Source organism: Panthera leo, chromosome A2 (assembly GCF_018350215.1).
Source record: "Panthera leo isolate Ple1 chromosome A2, P.leo_Ple1_pat1.1, whole genome shotgun sequence".
In the NCBI taxonomy this organism is placed as follows: domain Eukaryota; kingdom Metazoa; phylum Chordata; class Mammalia; order Carnivora; family Felidae; genus Panthera; species Panthera leo.
The window spans coordinates 114,606,890-114,630,487 of record NC_056680.1 but is presented as its reverse complement, the minus strand read 5'-3'; the positions used below and the strand labels follow the sequence as shown (position 1 = coordinate 114,630,487).

Sequence of the window (23,598 nt, the reverse complement as noted above, 5' to 3'; positions counted from 1 at the left end):
TTTGTTTCTGAACAGTAATCAAGTAATTATGTAAAATTTACTTATCCATTCTACTGTAATGGACATTAGATTGTTTCCAGTTTTTGTTATTATAAACATTGCTATTATGAATGTCCAATGTACATCTCTCTTGGTGCAAGTGTTTTTCTAGGGCATGTTTGAAACAATTTTATGATATGTAATTATATCCCCATAAACCTGTAAAAAGTATACATGACTTTGAACAAGTTTCTCTAGGACAACTGTTCTTGAAATTTAATGTATGTTAAAGTCATTTAGAGAGCTTGTTAAAACATATTGTTGGCCACATCCTCAGAGCTTCTGATTTAGAAGGTCTGGGGTGATACTGAGAATTTTTATTCCTAATGCTTCTTCTGGTGGCTGGAGACTCTTCTAGGGAATGTACAGAGGTGCAGAATTGCTCAGTTGTATGATAAATGAATGTTCTCCTTTCTATAGAAAGTCAAATTGTTTTCCAAAGTATGCACCCAGCATCAGTGTAAAACATATCATCACCAACATTTGAAATTGTCCACCTTTTTAAAAAAGATTTTATTTTTGAGTAATGTCTGCACCCAACATGTGTCTTGAACCCACAACCCCAAGATCAAGAGTCACAAGCTCCACCAACTGAGCCAGCCAGGGACCATCTGGAATTGTCCACTTTTCATGCTTACCAACATTGCTGTTCAATTTGTATCTCTCTAACAATTAATGACACTGCACACCTCTTCATTTTTATTGAGCATCCCTATTCTCTCGTCTGTGAAATGCCTGTTCACAAATTTCTCCCATTTTGAGGGCTTCATTCATTGATTTATGGGAGTTCTTTACATGTTTTGTATAATATTTTTTTGTTGTTGGTTGTATGTGCTATAAGTATCTTCTCCAGATGGCAGCATAAGTTAACAAAAATTATTTAATGTTGTCAGACTAATCTATCTTTTTGTTTCTGATTTGTGCTTTCTTTTTTTTATTTTTTTAATGTTTATTTACTTTGGAGAGAGAGAGACAGCACAAGCAGGAGAGGGGCATAGAGAGGAAGACACAGAATATGAAACAGGATCCAGGCTCCAAGCTGTCAGCACAGAGCCCAATGCAGGGCTTGAACTCCAGAACCGTGAGATCATGACATAAGCCAAATCCGGATGCCCAACCAAATGAGCCATCCAGGTGCCCCTGTGCTTTCTATGTCCTCTTTCAGAAATCATTTCCTAACCAAAGGTCATAAGTATATATACTATATATTTTGTTTTCTGCCATTTGTTTCTGCAATCTGTATCTATATTGTTTTTGAAAAGGTTTACATTTAGAATGTTAATCTGGCTAGAGTTGACTTTTGTGTATGGCCTAAAGTTAAGGACCTAATTTATGTGTTTTCAGTTTTAATATTCAACTGCCCTGGCACTAATCATCAAAAGCTTTCCTTTTTCTACTGATATATCAAGTGTCCAAATATGTATGTACCTCCTTATAGACGCCTTATTATGTACCATGGTCTATTTGTCTACACTTTACCAAAATCCCTCTGTATTACTGCAGCTTCAAAGTAAGTATTAATATATGGTAGTCTAAATACCACAAATTTTTTAATTTGTTATTCCATAATTTAGGAATTACTGTTAATTGGGCTCTTATAATGGCACTGTGGTTACACAAAACAATGTTCTAATTCTCAGGAGATGCATGCTAAAGTATGCTTAGGGTCAGGTGTCATAATGTCAAGCAATTTACTTTTAAATGACTCAACTGCCATTGAATCTAACTTGTGAGTATTCAGGTCTTAATTTTGCTATAAAGTCTCTGTGTTTGAAATGATATGATCATGATGGTAATATGATCCAGGAAAATAATGTTAGGATGGTAATATCCTTCAACCTGACAACTGCTTACTGCTTTTAGGATGATGGTTTTGTTTTTTTGAAAATATTTTAGGGGTGCCTGGATGGCTCAGTTGGTTAAGCGTCTGACTCTTGATTTCAGCTCAGGTCATCATTTCATGGTTCATAAGTTTAAGCCCCACATAGGGCTCCATACTGACAGTGAGGAGCCTGCTTGGGATCTTCTCTCTCCTCCCTCTCTCTCTGCCTTTCCTCCTCCTCCTCTCTCTCTCTCCCTAAAAAATAAACTGAAAGAAAGAAAAGAAAGAAAGAAAGAAAGAAAGAAAGAAAGAAAGAAAGAAAGAGGAGGAAGGAAGGGGGGAGGGAGGAAGGGAGGGAGGGAAGGAGGAAGGAAGGAAAGAAAAAAGGAAGAAAATAAGAAAAAAGAATACAGGTATGCACCCCAATGTTTATAGTAGCACTACCAACAATAGCCAAAGGATGGAAAGAGCCCAAATGTCCACCGATGGGTGAATGGATAAAGAAGATGTGGTAATACTCCACACAATGGAGTATTACTCAGCAATCAAAAAGAATGAAATCTTGTCATTTGCAACTATGTGCATAGAACTGGAGGGTATTATGCTAAATGAAATTAGTCAGAGAAAGACGAATATCATATGACTTCACTCATATGAGGACTTTAAGACACAGAACAGATGAACATAAGGGAAGGGAAGCAAAAATAATATAAAAAACAGGGAGGAGGACAAAACCTAAGGGACTCTTAAATAGGGAGAAAAAACAGAAGGTTACTGGAGGGGTTGTGGGAGGGGGGATGGGCTAAATGGGGAAGGGGCGTTAAGGAATCTACTCCTGAAATCATTGTTGCACTACATGCTAACTAATTTGGATGTAAATTTCAAAAATAAAATAAAATAAAATAAATAAATAAATAAAATTTAAAAATAAATAAATAAAATAAAAAGAATACTATATATAATACATATAACATATGAAAAAATAAATTTTATTTTCATATTTAAAATTTATTTAAAAAATTATTTTTTATAAAAAATAAAATAAAATAAAATCTACTTTAGTTGATATTAATAAAACCATGCCAACTTTATGTTGATTGTATATCTTTCTGGTCCTCTTATTTTCAACAGTAACAAGCAGCCAACACACATCAAAAGCCTGAGATTTTTCCAAACATTTCTCCTTAAACTATAGCCAAGTTATTGTTACATATTCTTGGTCCCAAAACATAGCTGATAATAATTTGACCAGCCCTCCCACTGTTACCACCAGCCTAGGTCCCCAGTGCCTGCTATCCTAACCCCTCTACTCAGCCAATTCCTTATTTTAGATTCCCTTACTTTAAGCATCCCACTTATGGAACAGAATTCTCTAGAGTTAGGAATGCATTCTGCTCAAAATAATAGAAAACTTAAGTAACATAAATAAAATCTAGCTGGTTCAGCAGCTAAATGGCATCATGACTGATGTCTGCCATTTTCTGCAGTGAAATTGGACTTTTATTCATTATCATAAAATGGCTATTGCAGCATCCGCCCTCCTCCCTGACATTTCTGGTTATCAAACTCCTGTCCCCAAAACACAGCTCAAATGTCCCCAGCTCTGGAAAGGAAGGAACTCTATTTCCCAGCCCGGCAGTTTTAGGCCCTTTAAAAACACTGAAATAGCTAATAGTATGAAATTTTTTCATGAATATTCAGATAATTTCTGATTTCTGGGCTTTATTGCTTATGCTGGCAATATTTCTGGAACATCTGTCTCTTCCCTTGTCTGCTATGCAAACCCTTCACCTTTAAAATTTAGGACAAGCATCCAGTCTTCTATAGGGTCTTCTTTGATTCCCACTTTCCAAAGACTGTCCTTTCCCTGAACCTTCTGTTATAAAACTTAGCACTTAAACTGCATGACTTGTCTCTCCCCTGTAGGAGACAAAGTCCTTCAAAATCTCACAAGTAGCCCCAATATTCTTCAGGAAGACAAAAGAAGGTGAGCTTTCTATCTATGGCCACGTTAGAAGTCTCAGACTGGTCTACCCATGAGTTATTGGATCACACTGACCTCAGATCTTCTGAGCCAGCTCCCTGGAGCTAGGAGTCTTTACTAATTAAGAACTCCAGGCTGGCTATAACTTTACCTTCATTCTGGAAGGAGGTGAGTGGAAAACTGCCTCCAGACAAGCCTCAATCAATATGAACATATTGAAATGTTATTTGAGTTGTAGAGTACCTTCACTTCTAGCCTGCATTTTGGAGGACTTCAGACTGACAAGATGATTGAGTACCTGAACACTACAATCTTTTCAACCTGACATGATGTGAGTCTCTGATGGCCTATGACAGCATCACCTCCAAGCCAAACCTGGAGAAACATGTCTTTGAGAGCTCCAAGTTAAGTTCCTGAGCTACTTCTACTTAGCTGAGAGTTCTAAAGCACGTATCAAGAGTTCTGTAGGAAAGCCTTCCCTGTCTCTAGTCTATCACAGATACTGATCATTTCCTGTAATTCCTTGACTATTACAAAGTCCTTCCAAGTTAGGGAAACCTCAGCCACATTCCACCCAGAGGAGGTAGTAGAATAGAGAGGAATGCCTCAAAGAGGTCATCATGGGTGTCTTATCAAAAAGACCCCTGCTTGAGGCGCCTGGCTGCCTCAGTCAGTGGAGCATGCAACTCTTGATCTCAGAGTTGTGAGTTTGAGCCCCACATTGGGCATAGAGATTACTTAAAAAAATCAAAAAGATCCTGCTTAACATCTAGATCTGAGGATTCCTTCCAAGTTCTATCTCCATTCCCCCTCTGTACTTCACTCTATTTCCAACCCACTAGCTATATCTGGCTGGGCAGACAGAAACATAGGAGTAAGATAACGATTCTGGGAGACAGAAGAAATCCAATGAATAAAGAATTTTTTTTTTTTTGTTATGATGTAGGGATATCTCACTGGCCTTTACCAGTGTCTAGGATAAAAATTCTATGTCGGTTCCCACCAAACAACTTTCTGATTCAAAATTTAGCTTCTCAAGTATCTTAACACTGAAAAAGTAGGAGCTAGGAGACTCTAGCACCATTAGACAGGAACAAAGTTTATTCTAAAAGAACAAAGTGGCATTTCTGTTTAAATACCTGACTCAAGGGGCGCCTGGGTGGCTCAGTCGGTTGGGCGTCTGACTTTGGCTCAGGTCATGACCTCGCAGTTTGTGAGTTCAAGCCCTGCATTGGGCTCTGTGCTGACAGCTCAGAGACTGGAGCCTGCTTCAGATTCTGTTGTCTCCCTCTCTCTGTCCTTCCCCACTCATGCTCTGTCTCTATCTCTCAAAAATGAATAGATGTTAAAAAAAATTTTTTTAAATACTTGACTCAAGTACTGCTAGTATAATACAAAAGTATACACAAGTATACAAAAGTATAATACTTTGCAGAGCTTCCTGTGTGCCAGGCACTCTTCTCAGACCTTTATATATATTAACTCCTTTTATCCTAATAACAATCCTATGATGAAGTAGGTTTAATTGTCGTGGTTCTCATTTTCTGAATGAAGATACCAGGGTATAAAGATGTTAGATACTTTATCCAAGGTCATATCTGTTGCTAAGAAGTGGTAGAGTGGAGATTTGAACCCAGATAGTCTGGCACAGAATTCATTCTCTCAGCCACTCTGCTGTTCAGTGTGGAATCTACCTGCAAAGGCAAGGCCCAAACCTAGAATTCTAACCACTATGCTGATCCTAACAAAGGCGGGCCAACACTCCCTCACCTTCCTAACAACTCAAATGATCGTTCATTGTCCAAGCCAGATCATTGTTTAAATAGAGAAATACAGAATGTGTGGTATATAATGAATATATCAAAGGCTTATTAGAAGAGTTTTCACTAATGCTCAAATCATTTCAGATTTCAGTGTCTTTCAATATGCCGGCAATATTTTCCACTCTTCATCACGCATGCTCCTCCCTGCCTTTCAGATTCAGAACAAGCATCCTGTTCTCTGGAAGGCCTTCCACATTGCATCCCCCAAAGGCAATCCTTCTGCCCTGACTGCTGCAGCAGTTAGCACTTCATATTATAACCACTCTTGTTCTCATCTCTCTAGATGTGAACTCTTTGAAAGCAGAACTCTTTGGAAAGCATCTGTTTCCCATTTGTATATGGAGAATAATAAAATTAACCACCCCCTCATGAGAATTAACTAAAATAATGTCTGTAAAGCACTTACTTGACATTCAGGTAGTTCTCAGTGAAGGACGGCCACTATGAAAATACAGTTTTGTAACCTTGGGAAGCTGGTACAGTGTTGACACACAATATACACTGAATGTTTGTTAAATGAGTATAAAACAATGTTCCAAAAAAGCACTAAGGATATACTTTTAAAGTCTTAGTTGAAGGTCTTTAATATAGTGCTAGCCCTGATTTGCTGGTTTTGCCCATTAAAATTTCACAATCCGAATTGTCATATACCTTACTGGTGTCATTTCATTTTTTCAGTTATAGTTGAAGGGATGCTGTGACCAAAACTGTTTGAAAATTAAAATAATGAAGGAAATATATTGAGGTAAGGAAAAGATCTCTTGCTTTTAAATTATTTCATTACTACATTTAGTCATCTTACATTTTAAGATAAAGACAATAGGCTAAAAATAGTCCTTTTGCATTTTTCCTTTTTTGGTTCCTTTCAGTGCTTCGTAGTTTTAGCTTTAAATAAAGAACAATGACTGCCTTCAATTTATTTTCTAAACAGATCAAGTTCTGTTCTAATTACCAGCACAACAAAAATTTCAGTGTATCAAAAAAAATTTCTAAGCTCCTTGATGTGACCTACTTTACCAGATTACCATTAATACAATAAAAATTCCAGACTAATAAAAGAATTTGGAAAATGCCTTTGAGAAATGGGTTATCTATTGGATACAAAACATTTCCAACACTTAAGTAAGTTTTGGTCTATATTTTATTTAATTAATTGAATTCATCATAAGTATCTCTAAAATGCCTATGTTACTCATCACTCAAATATATAAAAATTGATTAGTATTAGGTCAGAGAACAAACTGGTGATTGACAGAGGGGAGGGGGTTGGGGATGGGTGGATTAGGTAAAGGGGAATAAGAGGTACAAACTTCCAGTTATAAAATAAATAAGTCATGGGGATGAAAAGTACAACATAGAAAATGTAGTCCATGACATTGTAATAATGTTATATGGTGACAGGCGGTAACTACACTTATGGTGGTGAGTATTTAGCAATGTATATAATTATCCAATCATTATGTTGTATACCTGAAATTAATATAGTATTATATGTCCACATTTAAAAACATTAGTTAGTGGGGCACCTGGGTGGCTCAGTCGGTTAAGCGTCCAATTTCGGCTCAGGTCATGATCTCACAGTCCGTGAGTTCGAGCCCCGTGTCAGGCTCTGTGCTGACAGCTCAGAGCCTGGAGCCTGCTTCGGATTCTGTGTCTCCCTCTCTCTCTCTGACCCTCCCCGTTCATGCTCTGTCTCTCTCTGTCTCAAAAATAAATAAACATTAAAAAAAATTTTTGAAATGAATTAGTATAAGGTTATTTATTGTACCTTAATGCTTTTGAAAGGAATAAAACAGCCATCTTATACCATTTTATAAAGCAACTGTTTTCTTATGCAAGGAATTTCTTGTTACAATTAAAGTTAATAATTTTTACTCTTTATATATTTATGAAACCTGAACCATATTTTTGCAGAATTGCAGAAGTCAGTATCAAACTTGACATAATTATTTGCATAATCCATAGACATTCCTTCCACAGATTGTTACCAAACACCTATGCTGTATAAGCACTATGCTGGATTCTCCGGATGTTGGAAGACAAATGAACAAAACCCAAAAAGTAAGTAACGATAAATATTATAAAGAAAAATCAAGCAGGTCAAGAGGAACAGAGTGGAGGGGATGAGGTGTTATGAGATCAAATAAATATCTCTGAAAACTTAGGTGACTTGAGCAGAATCCTGAAGGGAACAAGAGGGTGAGCCACATAGACACTGAGAAAGAGCTTTAGGCAGATTAGCAAGTGCAAAGTTCCCTTGGCAGAAGTGTATTGTGCTTGTTGCTAGCAAAGAGATCGGTGTGGGTGGAGGGGGCTAAGCCAGGGAGAGGAAAAGAAAGCAGGCACTGAGACCAGAGAGAAAACAGAACCTAGATCGTAAAGGTCTTATGGATCTGATGGAAAGATGACGTGAGCCACAAATATAATTTTAAACTTTTTAGTAATTACATTTTAAAAAGTAAAAAGAAACAAGTAAAATTAATTTTAATAATATGTTTTATTCTATCCAATATATCCATAACATTATTATCTAACATGTAATCAATATAACAAAATACTCGAGTTATTTTACATTTTTTTCTTTCTTGCTAAGACTTTAAAATCTAGTGTAGGGGTACCTGGGTGGCTCAGTCGGTTGTGCAACCAACTCTTGATTTTAGTTAAGGTCATTATCTCTCGCTTCATGGGATTGAGCCCCAGGTGGGGCCCCACTCTATCAGCAGAATCTGCTTTGGATTCTCTCTCTCCCTCTGTCTCTGCCTTTCCTCCCTCTCTCTCTCTGTCTCTCTCTCTCTCTCTGTCTCTCTCTCTCCATCTCTCTCTCTCTCAAAATAAATAAACTTAAAAAAATCCAGTGTGTATTTTAGATTCATAGCACATCTAAATTCAGACTAGCATATTTCAGGTGCTTGATAGTCAAACGTGGCTAGTGGCTACCATATAAGTGCAGTTATACACAATTGTAAAGCCTTTGAAGAGTTTTGTTTTTGTTTTATTTATCAAATATATACAGAAATAAAGAGAAGAGTATAATGAATTTAGTGTCATTATCACCCACTTTCAATAATTAGCAATACATGGCCAGCTTTGTTTCACCTACCTCCATCTACTCTCTCCAAACCCAAATATTTTTGAAGGAATATACTGGGGAGTTGTGAACACAGAAATGACTTTGAACAGCTCTATCTGCCAAGTTGAGAATAGTTCATGAAGTAGAAGCATGGGTGGAGACAGGAAGACCTTGTTATGAGAGTATTATAAAAATCCTGGTGAATTTATAGCACCTTAGTTGGGGGCGGTGCTGGCAGTGGAGATGGTAAGAAATGGAGGCTTGATTGAATCCTTAATATATTTCAAAGGGAGAAGCTGACAGGATATACTGATGGAACAGTTATGGAATATGAGAGAGAAAAGTCAGGATGACTTCCAGATATTTGGCCTACGCAACATGATAGAGTTGCCGTTTACTGAAACACGGGAAGCTGCGAGAACAGTTGGATGGAAATCAAGAGTTCACTTTGCCGGGGACGCTTGGGTGACTCAGTCGGTTAAGTGTCTGGCTCTTAATTTCAGCTCAGGTCATGATCTCACGGTTGGTTTGTGAGTTCCAGCCCACTTGGGATTCTCTCTCCCTCTCTCTGCCCCTCCCCTGCTCATGTGCATGCTTGCTCTCTCTCACTCTCTCTCTCAAAATGAATGAATAAACTTAAAAAAGAGATCATTTTTGGACATGTTAAGTTTAAACTATCTATTAGACATCCAAGTACAGACAGTGAATGAAAAGTTGGATATCTAGATCTGCAAGTCAGGAACAAAGCCCAGGCAGGAGATATAAATTTGAGAGTGATCAGAAAACAGGTGGTGTATGTGGTTCCTGGGTGGCTCAGTCAGTTAAGCATCTGACTTCAGCTCAGGTCATGATCTCACAGTCCATGAGTTTGACCCCACGTGGCACTCTGCAATAACAGCCCAGAGCCTTGGAGCCTGCTTCGGATTCTGTGTGTATCTCTCTCTCTGCTCCTCCCTCACTCATGCTTTGTCTCTCTCTCTCTCTCTTTCTCAAAAATAAATAAACATCAACAAAAAATTTTAAAGAAAACAAGTGGTGTTAAAACCATGAGACAAGATGTGTTCACTAGGACGTGAACTTAAATAGAGGAGAGTTCCAAAGTTTAAAAGGAGGGAAGGGAAGGGAAGGGAAGGGAAGGGAAGGGAAGGGAAGGGAAGGGAAGGGAAGGGAAGGGAAGGGAAGGGAAAGGAAGGGAAGGGAAGGGAAGGAGGAACCAGGAAAGGAGACTGAATAGAAGCCCACATAAGCCATAAAAAAAATAAATGAATAAAACACGAGAAAAGGTATTGTCCTGGAAGACAAGTAAAAGAAATATTTCAAGAAGGAGATAGCAAGCAAAATACAAAACTAAATTTAAAAAGAAAATAAAAACCAATATCTAGAATTTGAAAACAAACTGAAACAAATGAGCCTACCTGGTATATCAGTTTGGTGAAAAAACCAGAGAAAAGAATTATTCCAACTGACCTTTGAACAAAATATTTTGACTATACAGTTTTGTTTTTTGGTTTTTTTTTGTTTTGAGAGACACAGCCAGCACGAGTTGGAGAGGGGCAGAGAACGGGAGAGAGAGGATTCCAACCAGACTCCACACCGCCAGTGCAGAGCCGGATACGTGGCTCAAACCCTCAAACCCTGGGACCATGACCATAGCCAAAACCAAGAATCTGCCACTTAACCGACTGAGCCACCCAGGCACCCCTTGACTGTACAGTTCTGACTGGGTTATATTTTTAGGACAAAAAAATTTAAAAAGGCAAACAATCTTAAATTATCTAGTTTCATTTAGTAGTTTCATTGTTAATAGCAACAATTATTATTTTGAAACCAACAAATGTATATTTTAATATACTAAGAAACTATGTTAAAGCTGTCAGGGACTTAATGTTCAGCATAAAAAGCTCAGTTAAAAAAAATAAAACGTGGTGGGGCGCCTGGGTGGCTCAGTCGGTTAAGCGTCCGACTTTGGCTCAGGTCATGATCTCACGGTTCGTGGGTTGGAGGCCTGCGTCGGACTTTGTGCTGACAGCTCAGAGCCTAGAGCCTGAGAATCTGTGTCTCCCTCTCTCTCTTCTCCTTCCCTGCTCATGCTCTCTCTCTCAAAAAATAAATAAACATTAGAATTACTTATTTTCTAGCTCTGTCCACTGAAAAGGCCAAGAAGCAATAATAATAATTCAGTAACAACAAGAATCCCATACTGTGGTCTCAAAACATCATTTCACACTAAAAGGGCTTGGCATTTTCTGTACAGTCAATCCAAGAAATATACCAGTTGAGCTTGGGATATCTTATTGTGCCAGAAAACAAAGAGGCTATCAAAAGATAATACTATCATATCAAACAAATACAGAAGCCTCAAAAGCTTCCCACTTACACTCAAAATAGAATAATTTGAGTGTCTAACAACTGCAACCAATAGAAACACATTTAGTGTATAAAGCTATGAGTTCATAGTGCTATTCAAAAAAGGAAAAAGAAGGGCACCTGGGTGGCTCGGTTGGTTAAGCATCCAACTTTGGCTCAGGTCATGATCTCACACTTGGTGAGTTCGAGCCCCACGTCAGGCTCTGTGCTGACAGCTCAGACCCTGGAGGCTGCCTTGGATTCTGTGTCTCCCTCTCTCCGCCCCTCCCCTGCTCGCTCTCTCTCTCTCTCTCAAAAATAAATAAACATTAAAAAAAATTTTTTTAAGAAAAACAAAAAAGGAAAAAGAGAAAGACCCTGGACACCATGGAGGTTGCTAGGTAATGAACACATTACTGTAAAATTGGATAGTTGAAAGGAAATAATTAAAGATCTGTCCTGTTTTTCTGGTATGAACAGTATTTCAAGGTAACCAAATAATCCTTATGGATGTAAGAAAGTTCTCTACAGAAGACTTCTAGCTAATAAATGAAAACAGAATGATTAAATCATAAAATCACCATCTTGCAACCCATAATTGTTTTCAAATGAATCAGACAGTGGTCAACAAAAGATACCAAAATCATTAAGTAAAAGATAGTTGGGAAACTTTACAATCAGACAGGAATCAGCGTCACCACATGAACACCTTAAGCATACTAAAAGTGAGGCCATCTGACACTATGTGGCTCTTGAGATGATAAAATAATATGAAGTCTGTAACATCACCTATAGTATATTCTCGTCAAGAACCTAAAACTGGAGTGCCTGAGTGTCTCAGTCAGTTAAGCGTCCAACTTCGGCTCAGATCACGATCTCACTGTTCATGAGTTCGAGCCCCGCATGGGGCTCTCTGCTGTCAGCACAGAGCCCACTTTGGACCCTCTGTTCCCCTCTCTCTCTGCCCCTCCCTTGCTTGTGATCTACCTATAAATAAATAAATAGGTAAATAACTAAATAAACACACAAACAAACATACATTTTAAAAAAAGGAATCTAAAATAGAATTTAATCAAGTCTTTAGCGCTAACTTGTAGACTGCAGGAAATACAGAGGATAGAAAAACAAATTAAACACAAGATGCAACTGCAACATTCTACAAGACCACCGACCCAGTTTCTTCAAGAAGTAACTCAAATAAAGGAGGTGAAGTGGAGCACTTATGCGAATGAAAAGGGATCCTAGAGACTATAATCACCAAAGGTGGACCCTGTGCGGATTCTGGCTTGCAAAAGTAATAATTGTAAAAAGAAATTCTTTGAGATGATAGGGAAATTTGAATAGTTTGTATTACAACTTAAGAAATGTTTATTTCATGTTGTTAGATGTAAATATGGCCTTGGGTTATATAAGGAAAAAAGTTGTCTTTTAAAGCATGATGAAGTGGTTAGAATAAAATATCAGGCCTTTTAAGGTTTGCTTTTAAATACTCCAGTCAAAAAACCCCCACAAAAACAAATAAAATAGAAATAGCTCTGGTTTATCAAGATACCCCCTTATACCAGCAAAGGGCCACTTGTTCTTCAGTAGCCACAGGAGCATACTGTCCTTGCTTCACATACTCAGGATGCACATCAGGACCCAAGAGCTGTTGAGTGGCAGCAGGGAGGTCAGAACCGAATCAGGAAAAAGCAGCAACCTCATGATTAAGAGCCAATTCCAGCTTCATGGTACCTGCCACTTGCTTCCTGACCCTGGTTTGGGCAGCAGATCTGACACAGGATACAGACAAGCCAACAGACACCTTTGTAAAACACCTCTGTTTCCAAGATCTGCCCATCAGTGATGGAGGTGACATTCATTGGAATATAAGCACACACATAACCAGCCGTGTTTCTCCGACTGGAAAAGCAGACAAGGAGCCACTACCAAAAGAATCATTCATTTTGTTCTCTCCAGCAGACAGGAGTGTAGTTAAAACATATCGCTAGAATAGGCCTCATGAGCAGCAGAAGTGTGGCAATAAGCAACAGAGCATTTGGATAACTCTTGATAGATGATCGAAGCATATTTTCCATTATCCTTAAAATATTCTCCTACAGAACAGCCAGAATAAGGAGTCAGGCACTGATGTGGGGCAGCATCAGCAGTAGCTGAAACCACAATGGTGTACTTCATGGCATTTGCATCTGTAAGTCTCTTCACCAACTAGGCAATGTAGATATGATACAGCTTCTTCTTTTCATCAGATGCATCATTGAAACATTTCTGGTTAATGATTACGTCAATCATTGACATTTTGCCAGCCTATTGGCCACCAATAACCAGCTCATGTTGACCATCTATCCACAGACTTAATGCCAGTCTGCACAGAGATTGGAGGAATGATCCCAGGGGCTTTCAGCCAACTTGCCTACAGTTCTTGCAACCCATTACCAATGGCACCTACTATATGACCCAACAGCTTCTTGCCACCTAGAATGCCCACAATGTCTCCTGTCCTCTTCAGGAGATCTTCTTCCTTAATTAGTTCTCATTTCCAAACACAGTAACACCAACATTATCAGGTTCCAAGTTCAGAGACATACCCTTTAAGCTTGTAAGAAAACTCTACCATTTCTTCTGCTTGAACATTCTTTAGCCCATGTACTTGAGCAATCACCAATACTTAAGACATACCTTGTCTCTTCAAGGTCAGCAGAGAGTAAAGCTCCAAGAATAGGCTCTTCAAAAACAGAAGACACCCCAGCAGTTCTAGTCTTCTGAGGACAAATGTTAGGCATGGAGTTTCCTTGTGGCAATTAAGGATGATCACAAAATGTTTTTGGAGACCAGCCAAGCCTAAGGGAGGATAAAATCCACAGCCCAAGGTCACATGCACAGACAGCATCTTTTTTTTTTAAGTTTATTTATTTATTGTTAGTAAATTCTATACCCAACATGGGACTCAAACTAGACCTCAAAATCAAGAGGCACATGCTCTTCTAACTGAGCCAGCCAGGCACCCCCAGACAGGATCTTTAGAGCTCTCCTTAGGTCATTCCTCTCCCGCTGCAGCCTCTCTACTGACACCCAAACAAATATTAACCAAAAGAAATTACACTAGTATTCTTAAACAGTACATTAGTATTATGAGATAATTACATTAGTATCAGACAAAATATACTTTAAGAAAATTTCTTTTTATGGATAAAGAAAGTTACAACATAAGAATAAAAAGAATACTTCACTAGAAAGATAAAACAATTTTACGTAATTTTTAAAATTTTAACTTTTTATTATAAAGTTTTCAAACATATACAAAAATAGGAAAAACGGTACAATGAAGACCTATAAATCCACTATTTAGATTCAACAATTGTTAACATTTACATTTTGTCATACGAGCTTTCCTGTTTTATCAATGTATCTATATTTTTTTATTATTGTGGCTGATCTGTTTCAAAGTGTCACACACTAAGACATTTCATGCCAAAATATTTTATACATCTAAAAGAAAAAAGAAAAAAAAAGGACATTCTCCTATCTAGATACAATGGTATTGTCACCCCAACAACATAAAAATAACTCCCTAATTTCATCTCATACCCATTCTATATTTAAATTTACCTATGTCCTCAAAATGTTATGCATAGCTCATTTTTTTCATACCACGATTCAATCAAGAATCATTATATTTTATTGATATGTCTTTTTTTAATGTTTATTTTTTGAGAGAGAAAGCAAGCCAAGGAGAGGCAAAGAGAGAAGGAGAGAGAAATCCCAAGCAGGCTCCATGCTGTCAACACAGAGCCTGACATGTGGCTCAAACCCATAAACCATGAGATCATGACCTGAGCCAAAACCAAGAGTTGGATGTTTTACTGACTAACCCACCCAGGCGCCCCTGATTTTTATATCTCTTAAATTGCTATTTAATGTGTAGCTATTACCTCTTCCCTATTTTTAGGAAATCCCATCTCTAAGAATCTACACCAAAGATAACACCAGCAAAAATGTTCAATTTATTTTTTTATTGATGTATAATTGACACACATTATACTAGTTTCAGGTATATAACATGATTCCATATTTGTATATATTGTGAAATGATCACCACAATAAGTCTAGTTAATATCCATCACCATACATAGTTACAGAATTTTTTTGTGTTATGTGAACTTTTATGATTTACTCTTTTAGCAACTTTCATATATGCAATGTAGTATTACTAACTGTAGTCGCCATGCTGCAAATTACATTCTCATGACTTATAGCTGGAAGTTTGGTTTTCTTAAATATTTTTTTAAGTTTATTTATTTATTTTGAGGGGGATTGGAGGGGCAGAGAGAGAGGGAGAATTTCAAGAAGGCTCCATGCTCAGCGGGGAGCTGGATCTCAGGATGGAGAGATCACAACCTGAGCCCATATCAAGAATATTGGATGCTTAACCAACTGAGCCACCCAGGTGCCCCTTATAACTGGAAGTTTGTACCTTTTGATTCCCTTTATTCATTTTGCCCATCCCTAAAACCTGCCTCTGGCAACCACCAGTCTGTTCTCTATATTTATGAGCTTGGTTTTATTTTATTTTTCCTTTGTTTGTTTTGCTTTTTATATTACACATGTACATGAGATCATTACCAACAAACAACAAAAAAATTAAGTACATATGTAGAAAGTTATTCCCTTCAGCACTATTTGTTCCAGCAAAAAGAATGGAAACAAACCAAACATCCATTAATAGGGAGCTAGTTGCATGAACAGCCATATAATGAAGTCCTACGTAGCAGTAAAAATAAATAAATAAATAAATGAGGACAATCTCTTGAATAACTGCTATGAAATCATCTTCAGAATATATTATAAAATGCAAAAATCATGTCGCCGACAATGTATATACAACCCTACCTTTTAACTAAGAAATAACCAAAGAGCAAAGCAAAAATAAATAAAAAATAAAAAGCAACATCATTACAGAACATACTGTAGATATTAAAAAATACTGTTATTAACAACAACTTTATACCAATAAACGTGAAGATTTAAATGAACAAAAAAAATTTAGGGAAAGACCAACTTACTAAAATAATACAAAAATAAAATCTAAATAAGGGTACCTGGCTGGCTCATTTGGTAGAGCCCCTAGTTGGGTGCAGAGATTACTTACAAATAAAATCTTCAAAAAAAAAAATTAAATTAAAAAAAAATCTAAATAGCCGTATACCTATCAAAGAAAATGAGCCCATATTTAAAGACACTCCCCAGGGGTGCCTGGGTGGCTCAGTCGGTTGAGCAGCCGACTTGGCTCAGGTCATGATCTCGCAGTCCATGAGTTCAAGCCCCGCGTCGGGGCTCTGTGCTGACAGCTCAGAGCCTGGAGCCTGTTTCAGATTCTGTCTCCCTCTCTCTGACCCTCCCCTGTTCATGCTCTGTCTCTCCCTGTCTCAAAAATAAAACGTTAAAAAAAAATTTTTTTAAGACACTCCCCAGAAGAAATCTCAAGGCCACATCCTTCACTAGCAACTTCTTCTAAATTAACAAAGAAATAACATCAGTCTTACACACAGTCTTTTAGAGAATATTTCTCAATTTATTTCATGACACCAGAATAAACTCAATACCAAAACTAAAGAAGGGTTTATAAGGAAAGAAAATTACAGACCAATTTTGCTCATAAATCTCATAATCTATTGTTTTAAACATCCCTAATACAAAACAGTAGCAAATTGAATCTAATAACACATAAAAAAGAATATGTTATAACCTTGAAAGCAAGATTACTTTCATATTTGAAAATGAGCCAATGCAATTCACCACATTAATGGAATAAAGAGGGGCATCTGGATGGCTCAGTCAGTTAAGCATCCAACTCTTGCTTTCAGTTCAGGTCATAATCTCATGGTTCATGGGTTCGAGCCCCACATCTGGCTCCAAACTGACGTGCAAAGCCTGCTTGGGATTCTCTCTCTCTCTCTCTCTCTCTCTCTCTCTCTCTCTCCCTTTCTCTCAAAATAAATAAATAAACTTCTTTTAGAAAAAAACTGAAGAAACACATACAAACTGACAGAAATATGAAATAGAAATTAAAAACCAATTCTAACCAGGTGCCTGAGGGTTGTATAATAAGTCTATAATACAAGCAAAAAAAATACACAATTATTTCCAGGGAACCAGTTAACAGCTTGGTTTAGGATAGTGCCAAGAAATGACTCTCTCCTCTGGGCTAGGCTTTACTTCCTTTAGAAGTAGCAATGAAACAAGTTTTGGGACATCAAAAGACAGAGATCAGTCAAGGGTTTCCTATTACTCGCTCTAGTCTCTGTCTTAAAGACAATGTTTTTTTCATCCATCTGCTGATGGAATAAATTTTTTCCCAGTATACACACGAGCAGTTCAGAACTCCCACTCACACGATTTCACAAGTTTGTTCACAATCTACAGTTAAGTTCTATAAGCATGATGGGGTGAAAGCTTCAAAGGAATGAGGTATTATGACCTTTTATTACCTATTACCTATCCTGAGCATGAGGGAATGTGGAGACATCCAGTCAAAACTCTATCACCAGTAAGAATGTGAAATGGCACAACCACTTCAGGAAAAAAAAAAGGGGGGGGGGGTGTATTTCTTAATATACTTAGCATATGACCAGTAATTTCACTTATTTATCCAAAAGAAATGAAAATTTATGTTCACAAAAAGACTTCTATGATTATAGCAGCTTTATATTTTTAAATTTTTTACAGTTTATTTATTTTTTCTGAGAGAAAGAGAGAGATGCTCAAGTGGGGTAAGGGCAGACAGAGGGACAGAAAATCCCAAGTAGCTTCACACTCACTGCCAGTGCAGAGCCCAGCGCAGGGCTTGAACTCACAAACCGTGAAATTATGACCTGAGCCGAGATCAAGAGTGTCGCTTAACCGACTGAGCCCCCCAGGTGCCCCTATAACAGCTTTATGTTTAACAGCCAAAACCTAAAAACAGTTCAGGTATGCATCAACAGGAAAAAGAATATACAAACTGGGCTACATTCATATGATGAACTACTACTACTCAACAATAAACAAACTACTGATGCATGCAACAATATAAATGAAAATCAAAAACATTATGATGAGCGGAAACAGCCAAATACAAAAGTACATAGTATATGATTCCATTTATATGAAATTCTCAAATGGGTGACATTAATCTATGGTGGAAAAAATTGCAATGAGGGATGGGGTAAGATGTGACTAGAAGATGGTATGAGAGAAGTTTGGTGTGACAATAATGCTCCATATAAGAGGAGTCTGGGTAGCAGGTTAATGTATTTGTCAAAACTCAGCTAACGTACACTTAAAATTTGTGCATTTTATTATATATAAATTTCACATTCAACAAAAAGAACCTTTAAATGTTGAACTCTAGTTAGTGACATGCATGCTAAAGTTCTTCAGGGGAAGTGTGCTGATAACTGTAATTTGCTTCAAAAAGCATCAACAAATAAAATGGATTCATAGATGTGATAAAGTACAATAAAAGATGGTTGAATCTAGATGCTAGACATATTATTTCAACCTTGCTGCAGGTTTGAAATGTTCATAATAAAATGTTAAAAACAAATTTAAAACTCTGTTGCCTTGCTTGAAACAGGTTCAGTGAGGAAGTTTTCTCCAAGCAGATATATTAAGTAGCAAGTACGCATAATTTGAAGAAATAAAGGGACTTGTCGCAAGAAACTGAAAAACATTATAAATTTTCATTCCTTTCAAGCAATGCATATAGTCTTCAGGAGGGGCACCTGGGTGGCTCAGGTAGCTAAATGTCCAACTTTGGCTCAGGTCATGATTTCATGGTTCATGGGTTCACGTCAGGCTCTGTGCTCACAGCTCAGATCCTGGAGCCTGCTTCAGGTTCTGTGTCTCCCTCTTTCTCTCTGCCCCTCCCCTGCTCACACATTCTCTCTCTCTCTCAAAAATAAAATAAAACATTAAAAAAAATCAGTCTTCAGGATAGGATGTGCACAGTTCTTAGTGTCACTTAGAAATATTAGTTGATAGTCATAATTTGATAGTGCCATTTGTTTTCTATAAAAAAATGAGAAAATCATTAGTTTCATAGTAACTCTATAAAGAGAAATTTGACCAAGGATCGATCTCCCAGAACATGACTTGAATTTATTAGTAAAGCAGTTATATTTGATATTTTAGTTTCTCCTAATTATCACCATAAACTGGAAAAAAAAAAGGGGGGGGGGGGGAAAGTCCTATATATCTTTTCCAGTATACAATTTTTTCTCCTTGTAGGTAACGGCAAACAAGACATCTGTTCCAATTATTTTTCTTCTTAAATCAAGCAAAATGAGAACAGCACCATTTAAATTATAATCTGTATAATCATACTATATTGGAGGCTTTAAAACATTTTTTAAACCTCAACTTACCTAAGAAACATTTTACATCTTGACTCAGAAAACACACACTCACATAGATCCGAATCAAAAGTTTCAGGGGGCGCCTGGGTGGCTCAGTCGGTTAAGCGTCCGACTTCAGCTCAGGTCACCATCTCATGGTCCGTGAGTTCAAGCCCCGCGTCGGGCTCTGGGCTGATGATGGCCCAGAGCCTGGAGCCTGCTTCCGATTCTGTGTCTCCCTCTCTCTCTGACCCTCCCCTGTTCATGCTCTGCCTCTCTCTGTCTCAAAAATAAATAAACGTTAAAAAAAAAAAATATTAAAAAGTTTCAGGGAACACTTACCCTTATTACTGATGATGGAATCGGATATTTCAATTTTATTCCATTACTTCAAAATGCTGGTCACAAACCACTAAATTGATTTCATATCTTCCTGATGGATCACAACCTGTCATTTGAAATATTGCACTACCTAGTCCCTAAGGTTTTTCAGAAAAGAAGTCCTGGGTATAGACTGCACTGTGAAACAGTCTAAGAACTGTAGGAATATCAAATATCTTTCTATTGCTTTGTGTGCGCTAATCCACAGTCTCCGTTTCTCATGTTACATTACATTAACAAATAAATATCGAACACCTACTTTGTACAAGGCCTCCTCCTAGGAACTTGAGATGAACAATCTGATTATTCTTTTTTCTATTTTCTTTTTAAGACCTCACAGGGCCTTAGACACACTCCATCTATTGTACCAAACCCCACAGGGTCACATAGGATAGCATCACCAGTGTTTTGGAGATAGAGGCACTGAGTCAGAAATTACATATTTCCAAAAGTCATACTGATAGAACATGGAAGTTAAGAGTCAAATTTTCTCAACTTCAATTTAAAAAATCTAAAGTATTTTAAAACAATCAACTTCAAAATAATATTTATTTTCTAAATTAGAATACATAATAAGGGGCACCTGGGTGGCTTGGTCAGTTAAGGGTCCAACTTTTGATCCCAGGTCTTGATCTCAGGGTTGAGTTCAAGCCTTGCACTGGGCTCTGTGCTGGGCACGAAGTCTACTTAAAAACAAAACGAAACAAAACAAACAAACACAAACAGCACATAATGACTTTATATATATATATATATATATATATATATATATATATATATATATATATATATATATATATATTATATATATATATATATACACACATACATACATACACACACACACACACATAGAAATAACAAGCAAGGCACCTGGGTGACTCAGTCGGTTAAGTGAAGTGTCCCACTCACTTTTGGCTCAGGTCATGGGATCGAGCCTCATATCAGGCTCCCTGTCGAGCCTGGTTGGGATTCTCTCTCTCTCTCTTTCTCTCTCTCTCTCTCTCTCTCTCTCCCCCGCTCTGCCTCTCTCCCCTGCTCTCATGTACTCTCTCTCTCTCAAATTAGAAAGAAAGAAAGAAAGAAAGAAAGAAAGAAAGAAAGAACGAACGAACTAGGATAAAAGGTTTGATAACGTCCTTCTTAAATTATATCCACCTATCACAATATATTCAGTATCTACTATGCGCCAGATATTGTCCACTCAATACTTTTGGACTGACTCTCCGAGTTCAGATTTGAAGAAAAGAGTAAATGGGGAGGTTTTCCTCCTTTTCAAACTCATGAAGAAGAAAACTTGATCATTCTAGAAAGAGGGCAGAGCAGCCACTTCTGCAGGCACCGGGGACCTGACCGTCTCTGAACACACTAGAAAAGCCTCTGGCTTTGGAACAGGTAGCGAGGGAAGGCTGCTGTAGAAGTGGTGCTTCAGCAGAGACCTGAAGAATGAGAAGAAGCCACTCATGCAAAGTGCTGAGAGAAGAGCATTCCAGACAGAGGCAAGAGTGTGAAGGAATGACAGAATGCATGAAATAGAGACCACAAGTGATAGGAGATTCCAGAGAAAAGGGATCAGTCCTTTAAGGTTGGGAATCAGAAACTTGGGAGTCCTAAGTATGTAAAACTAGAGAGCATATCAGAAAAGGACTAGGCATTCCAGGCAAGGAAATGGAAAAGAGCAAATCTGAACTATATGATGTAAAACAGGGCAGGCAAAACCTGACAAACAGGAAACAATAATCGGATTGTTTCCTAGTTGTGACCAGTTCTGGGCTTGGCTTCATCTGTTTGGAATTCCAACAGAACGTTCTCAGATGGCCAAAGGGCTCCAGCTGTGACTAGAGTTGGAACACTATTTCCATGTGGCCAGCACTCACGCCTTATTTGCAAGCCCAAATTCACAAGCAAGAAATACTAGTTATTTTGGTTTTGCAGGAGCAAAGGAAAATACTTTCCATCTGGCCTGAGTTGTGAAGAAACCAATTCTTCCTACTCTGAAGCCAGTATATATAAAGTGTAGACTCCCTGAAAAAGAAACGTATGGAAGATATAGCTTAAATCTTCCTGAGGGTAAAAGAAGGACCCGAGGTCATCATTTTCCTGGTAAAGCTAACTGAGCCCTAATCAACAATAAGAAAAATTTCCTCCTTTTAGAGTTGTGGCCTTGGCTTCCTTTTTAGCCTCAGGAAAACTTTATCATTCGAGAAACACAGGGCAGAGCAGCCACTTGTGTGGTTAGTCTCTCAGCCCCTGAGATGAGGCTCTATGTCAGAAAAGCCACTTGTTCTAATCAGAAAAAGAGTTACCTCTCTTCTGCTGTTGACCATGGTTATTTGGTACTATATTAAAACCCAATAATACATGATAGGGAAGAAGATAAAAGGAAGAATTGAGCCATGCAGAGAGATAGAAAGTGATTTTAACTTAAAATTCTCAACAGTCATACCACTTTCCCCGGGAGAGTTTAATTCCAAGTGCCACTTAGTTATTTTCCAAGGCAGAAAATGACAGCAGACTATCTGAGGAGAAAAAGAGAACAAACTACATTAATATATCAAAACCACCCCCCACCCCAGCTTCTGCCTGCCTTCCTCCTACAAGTGTGTCTTTGCCAGGAAGCTAAAAGGAGAAGGGTATTTGCAGCTAAAAGACACTTTTAGAGTTTGCAATAAGCAATCTTTACATTCTTTACATTTTTAAATACATCAAGTTCAGGAGGGAAGACCAAAGAGCTGCCCTTTTATTATATGGGGCAAGTAATAATTGACAATGCTTAAAATAAGGATTTCCATGTCACTTTTTACCTCACTTCTCTATAGAGATGTCAATTCCAGTCTCATGACCAGTGTGTGGACCATGTGCAGTGGGCAAGCTTTGGAGAAATGGCTAGGTTTTTGGTTTTTTTTAATGTTTATTTATTTATTTTGAGAGAGACAGAGAGAGAGAAAGAGAGCATGGATGCAGGGAAGGGGCAGAGAGAGAGTCCCAAGCAGGCTCCACGCTGTCAGTGCAGAACCCCACACAGGACAGGACTCAAACTCAAGAACCGTGAGATCATGACCTGAGGCAAAATCAAGAGTGGGAGGCTTAACAGACTGAGCCACGCAGGCACCCCAAGAGAAATGGCTGGAAGTTTTTAAGCCTCTGAATATATATACATATATACATATATATATACATGTATATGTGTGTATATGTATATATACATATACATACATTTTTTTTTTTTTTAAAGACAGAGGACACAAGTGAACAAAGAGCAGAGAGGGAAAGACAGAGGGAGAGAAAGAAGTGGTGTTCATCCCAAGCAGGGCTCGAACTTACCCAATGCAGGGCTCGTGCTCAGGAACCATAAGATCATGACCTAAGCCAAAGTCCAATGCTTTACTGAGTCACCCAGGCACCCCAAGGCTCTGTTAGTATTTCAGAAAACTCAAGAGATACTATGTGAAACTCTTAAATCAAGTCATTATGAGACAATTTCAGTCTCCTTTAAAAGTCATCAAATGGTTCATCTGAAAAACCTAGAGAGATTAAAAGGAGAAAAATAGACCAAGAGAGTGGTGTTGAATCCCACTCTGTCTAGCCTCTAGGAAGTGGAAAATTATAAGAAATATTTTGGCCCCAGAAAAATCCCTAACCTAAACATTGAAAATAAAATGTTAGTATTAGATTTTACAGTGACAGAGAACTGCTGTAGGTGAATTGATAGTGCCCCAAATCCCACGGTGAGTACAAAAAATGGCCCTGACACCTGT

The 23,598-nt window shown here is 37.9% G+C and overlaps 1 protein-coding gene and 1 pseudogene across 4 annotated transcripts in view; both read right to left on the bottom strand.

The window, feature by feature from the left end:
* FAM221A (family with sequence similarity 221 member A) overlaps nucleotides 1-23,598 on the bottom strand; it is a 75,978-nt gene that overhangs the window by 26,464 nt on the left and 25,916 nt on the right. For 2 of the 4 annotated variants that reach the window (XM_042920258.1, XM_042920267.1), the window contains exon 1: nucleotides 13,764-13,919. In XM_042920258.1, coding sequence (XP_042776192.1) covers nucleotides 13,764-13,867 — 104 coding nt within the window. In that variant the 5' untranslated portion in view covers nucleotides 13,868-13,919. Of the gene's footprint in view, nucleotides 1-13,763; nucleotides 13,926-19,801; nucleotides 20,267-23,598 lie in introns of those variants that run through there. The other 2 variants (XM_042920234.1, XM_042920229.1) reach the window with 2 other exon arrangements.
* On the bottom strand, nucleotides 12,177-13,670 carry LOC122213627 (annotated as a pseudogene).